A 5,374-nucleotide genomic window follows, 5' to 3' on the forward strand; every position below is an offset into this window, starting at 1 on the left:
ATATATAAATATATATCTATACCTATATTTATGATGTCATACAAATGTTTTATTAGTTTCTCATAGGGCTCAGTTTCTGCCCGTCAAGTCTGCGAACCGAGCTGGATTCAATGGGTCGTGCCTTACAATCGAAAAAACACTGCCATCTACCAGTATGACAAGTAGTGCAACGCGGACAGGATAGTCTTTTTCGCTGTATAATTTGCCCTACAATATTACTACAGCTGCATTGCTTACTTGGGGGTGTTCATTAAAGTCTGTGTATATATCTTTTTATACCGCACCTATGCAGCCGGTACTAGAGTACCACTCGAATGTACCTTCCACTGTATATTTTTGACGGCCTCTGTAAACTTGAACATGTATCTGGAATTCCACATCCATATATAAGTTCGGATCCTGCATGCCCAACACACCCAGACATTTGTACATGAATGTGTCCATAAGTAGAAAATTGTAGCGCCGATCAATCGGAGGGAAGCGTAAGATCGCTTGTATCTCCTTAGGTAGTTCATTTAAGGCATCCAGCATCGCTGGCGTGCAGAATCGCCATCTTCGGGAAGTGGATTGCATATTGACGTGACTGTGTATATTGTGGCAGTGGGACATATTGAGTTAATGTCGTGTTTGTCACAGTATCTGTAGCTCTGTATTCCCAACTTCTCACTGTTCTGTCTAAATACTTGTGAAATGTGATCAGGCGATTCAGGTCTGGTTGCAATGAGTCACCAAGGGTATGTCTGTCACAGTGTCACTCGTATGACATATTAAGAATGAAATATGGATATAAATTGATAACTTAATCTTAATAATATATATATTTCTTATTATTTCTTAATAAGAAATAAAATTAAAGAACTAAAGCAAAATTAATAAGTTAAGTTGTGCTCATCAATGAATAATTCCTTATTCTTAATTATGTAAATTGTGATATAAAATCGGGGATATCTTGTTCTTAATGCTAATTTTCAATTATGAAGAATAAATAATTTTGGACATAGATTCATAATTAAGAAATAGGATGAGGGACTCTTTCTAAATCTGTTAAGAAAACGCACAATACGTATCTGAATGATGTGATGTATGGCCTGACTACATTGTATATACTCTACTACTAAATATTTAAAGAGTATCAGTAGAGTTGTATTTATTTTTAAAAAGAGAACAATTTAAAAGAAATAAATATAACGTAAATAACTAAATATGATTATGTACTGGACTAACAATAAAATGACCTGCTCTACTGATAGATATAAATAGAATTGTACAAAAAGAGTATTCAGCTTTTATATATAGTTCTGTACATATTTCAGTACATATGTATTTGACTGTTTTAAAAACAAGAAACAAGAATTACATAAAATACTGTATTTTACGAGCAGAGTACTAAAATCGGGATAGAAATATGTATTCAGAACGACTGCTGTCAGTGCTGAGTGCTGAGTGCTAAGCAATGTGGAATGTCAAAATGTGGGATCAGGCATCAGCCGTCGCCCGCCATCAGGCCATCAGCCTGTAGTCCTGTACTCCCTGTAGCCCCTGACTATCTGTAATTCCGAACATCGTTTCACAACACTACACAAGAGAAAGCAACAAGAGAGAAGAGAGTTCGCCAGCTTCGACTTCAACTTCTTCATGAGAGTTAAACTTCGACGTTGATGTCATCATCATGTCTGACTGAACTCACTGTCTCTCACATCGTTGGTGATTCGGTGACTAATATTATTTTTAAACTGTAAACTGACAGTTGACTGTTGGTGGCAATTTGAAATTTAGCAATTTGTGGCAGTAAATTCGAGCAGACCCATTTTGAAAGCTACTAAATTACATAGTAACAATCCGTTTTTCGGCATTTGGTTTTTTAAAAAAAAAAAAATATATATATATATATGTAAATACATAGCCTTCTATGTATTTATTTATGGAAGTATAATTTAGAAGGCTATGTAATTTGTTTAAAAAAAAACACCTTATATATTTACAGATGGCATTTCTTTTAGTCTTTTATATGAATGCTGCTTTTGAAAAAAATATTAGAAGGAATGTCTTGTGCATTTCGTGGACAATTGGACGCTATTTGCATAAATGCTTGACAAGAATAGACTCGAGCGCGCAACAAGTCAGTGTCGCACTATACAAGCTGAGCTACCCGCTAGAACTATAAGCATGCCTATACGGCTCATGTACAGAACGTCCTTATACACATACACGGTTAGTAAACGTCAAACATGACAAGTGCACGTCAGGATTTAGCCTCTCTGAGGCGACTAAAGGGTGTATCATCCGATAAAGTCGCCCCAGTAGAAGTGAGAAGACGGTCGTGGGGTGAAGTTCCAGTACAAACATCAAATGAACAGCTCGCTCGCGACCAGATATCAGACGTAAAGAATTCAAACACACCGAATGGCAATAATAAAAGTGACATTTCTAATGACAATAGATTCACCACACACAATGTAGCTGCTGTCCTCTCACGTGAGAAGGAGAGGGAAAAGGATTTTATGAGTTTAGTAAATGCCAAGCGCGGTGCTAAGAGGTTATTTCGAGCTAGGTCCGTGGGAAGTGTCAGAGAGAGTGCATTGGCCGGAAGATCGCTCCCTCCGCTGTTTGAGTTCGAGGCAACAGATAACAGGAGAAGGAGCTTAAATCTGCATAATACTACTGGCGATTATCGGTTACATGATAGATTTAGTACGTCCGTACACAGACCGGTTGCCTTTGATACGCGATACCCAGCCAAATTAAGCCCTAGAAGTCACAGTCGCCGAGATAGTAAACCTGGTTTTAACAGGATGACTGAGCCGGATAGTGATATACAGACGAGAGTAGATGCCAGGTGGATGGCGTACAAGAGAAGTCAGGAGAGAAGAACAAGTCGGGTGAATAGCATGCAGTTCATGAATGCTTTGAGAGACATTTCACAAACAAATTCATCTTCTCACCCCACAATACAGCGTCACCGACAGTTTCCTGATCACAGCAGCGAACTGGGTGGTAGTGATACGGTGTGTTTCTTTTGCCATCAGACTATAGTTAGACCCACACCTCGATCACCACGCACTGATCCATCGGTCAGTTCGAAGTCTGCGAGCTCCAACGGTCCAAATACTCCGCATCAGCACTCCCCAAGAAATAACAGAACACAATTGCAAGCTGGGCATGCTGCAAAGTCGTCTCCCAGACCACGAGATATATATCAGCCTAGAACGGGCTTGCTTCTGAGCAATTTTGTGGGATTACCCATCACATCTTCACCTCACATCCGCAAGAATAGTAGAGGGACTGTGCATGACTTTGCATCGGTACCCGAGTTAGAGTTGCACGGGCTGATCAAATCGGGTGAAAGTGAGCATCTGCAGTTAAGCTCACTGTCTCCGGGTATGAGTGACAGTGCACTGATGCGGGCTTTTAGTGCGATAGACAGTGCTATCGCAATCAACTCCCCCATACAGCCTGGTACGCCGAATATGACGTACTCGAGCAATAATCAGAATATGAAGCGTAGTATGTCGCATAAGGGTACCGATAACGGTAGTCCTGGATCACAGAAAACTACTCTGATGAGATCGCTTACAGATACTCAGAAGAAGCCGACGTATAGCCCAGGCGGCACAATGCGAAATAGTCAGTTTGTGAACAAGATGGTGGAGAACATCGAAAAGGGCCAAGTTACAGCTACACCCTCATTCCTACCGGAAAATAGCGAAATATTTAATCGAGAACTGCTCTCGGGCGCTAATTCGGATTTCGCGCGAGCAAACAATTTACCTACCAGATATGACTGGTCTCCCACATCCGTGAGACGACTGTGCAATGATCTGGGTATGAGTGCGGATAATCATTCACAATCACCAAAGCGCTCAGTGTTCGGCTCACTTATGTCGCCTATAGGTAGAAACAGTCGTAGTGCGAATGACGAAGCAGTGTTGGAAAAGCAGCTGAACACAGCTGAGAGTGAGAGTGCTAGGTCTGGCACCGGTGTATCCAAGGAATCTGCTGGTGGTAATAATTCGGGGCCTTACTTACAACAGTATCTGGAAGACCTAGAAGATCGTGAGGAGGTTATCAACGGCACTTTTAGTGTAAATCGTAGTAGAAGAAACTCTGGAGGGCAAGGAGTTGTGCATTCGCCTCCACTACCACACGCGTACATCAATTCGCATGCGTATCCTAGCAGAGTACAGACGCAGCCGCAGCTACAATTACAGCCGCAACGAGCATACTCGACACCAAATACGAGGTCTGGAACCGACAGGGACAAGGCTCTGTTTGAAGCCACGAGATCTATAATTAGCGAGAATTCTGATGGTCCAGAGGGAATATGCGATTCCGCGGGTGTGCCGGATCCATTGGCCAATATAGATGAGGTCCCTTCGCGTGACGCGCGCATGCTGGGTGATGACGAAGGTAGACGCCCTCCCGCACTGGGTGTGAGTGTCAGCAACAATGCTACCTTGGGCATGAGCACGATGTCTGCGGCCTCATCCCCGCCCAAAATGGATCTTCTCAGTCGCTCCATGTCTTGGCCTGGGGTCCAAACCATCGCAGAGAGCAGCGAAACGCCCCTGTCTCCACATGACGAAGAGGAATCGGAGAGTGAGCACGATCATGTCATAGCACCGTCGTTGGTATTTGGTACTCTGGAAGCGCCTGGGCCAGCGTCTAGCAACTGGAAGCCTATCTCGGAAAAGCACACGTTCCTAAATGGCGGACTGACTGGTGCGAACGCAGCGGGAAGGACTAATGCTAGTGGGGCTGCAAGCGTGGGTGCGATTGGGAAGACTGTAGGAAGAAGGAGGCCCTCGTCTCCGGGAGGACTTTGTGATGTGGTTCTTACGGAGAGTGAAGGCGAGTTCAGCATGAAGCCTGAGACGGAGGCGAATGCCAGCTATCCAGTACATGAGTATGGCATGGATATGTGTTTAACCACGGAGGGGATAATGGGAGATGCGAGTCCAGGCTTGAAGCAAGCGATCTCTGGCGCAAGTCACGGACCAATTCATCACAAGCACGCGAGGTTAGAGATGTCAAGCATAGATGAGGCCAGCGAGAGTATCATAGCCTAACTATTCGCTATCTAAGCCGGGTAGTTTCGAGATTGTACAGTCCAAACGATCTTGATTTTATTCGTCAATAAAGGAAAGCTGCGCGGAAAACCTGAGGCAATTGAACAAGTGAAATACGATGCGCTCAGATATATTTATATCGCTATGTGTCCCTCTCTCTACTATATATATGTGTGCATATATATTCATGCATACGTATTAAAATTTAAACCTAAATTATGATAACACACACATACACAACACACACATACATATATATATATAAATATATATATATTTGTATATGTATATGTATATATATGTATGTA

The 5,374-nt window shown here is 42.6% G+C and overlaps 2 protein-coding genes across 3 annotated transcripts in view; both read right to left on the reverse strand.

The window, feature by feature from the left end:
* Positions 1-4,018: 4,018 nt before the first annotated feature.
* On the reverse strand, positions 4,019-4,543 carry SARC_07801 (hypothetical protein; the record flags this gene model as incomplete). Its single annotated transcript, XM_014298247.1, has 1 exon — positions 4,019-4,543. One exon carries the CDS (start codon positions 4,541-4,543, stop codon positions 4,019-4,021), a length of 525 nt encoding a protein of 174 aa, XP_014153722.1.
* Positions 4,544-4,606: 63 nt separating this feature from the next.
* The window catches only part of SARC_07802, a gene marked incomplete at its 3' end in the record, with an annotated part of 11,634 nt that continues 10,866 nt past the window's right edge, over positions 4,607-5,374 (reverse strand). For both annotated transcript variants that reach the window (XM_014298248.1, XM_014298249.1), the window contains one exon: positions 4,607-4,866. In XM_014298248.1, the coding sequence (XP_014153723.1) occupies positions 4,607-4,866 (260 nt within the window). The remainder of the gene's footprint in view (positions 4,867-5,374) is intronic.

This window comes from Sphaeroforma arctica (assembly GCF_001186125.1).
Source record: "Sphaeroforma arctica JP610 unplaced genomic scaffold supercont1.643, whole genome shotgun sequence".
Classification (NCBI taxonomy): Eukaryota; class Ichthyosporea; order Ichthyophonida; genus Sphaeroforma; species Sphaeroforma arctica.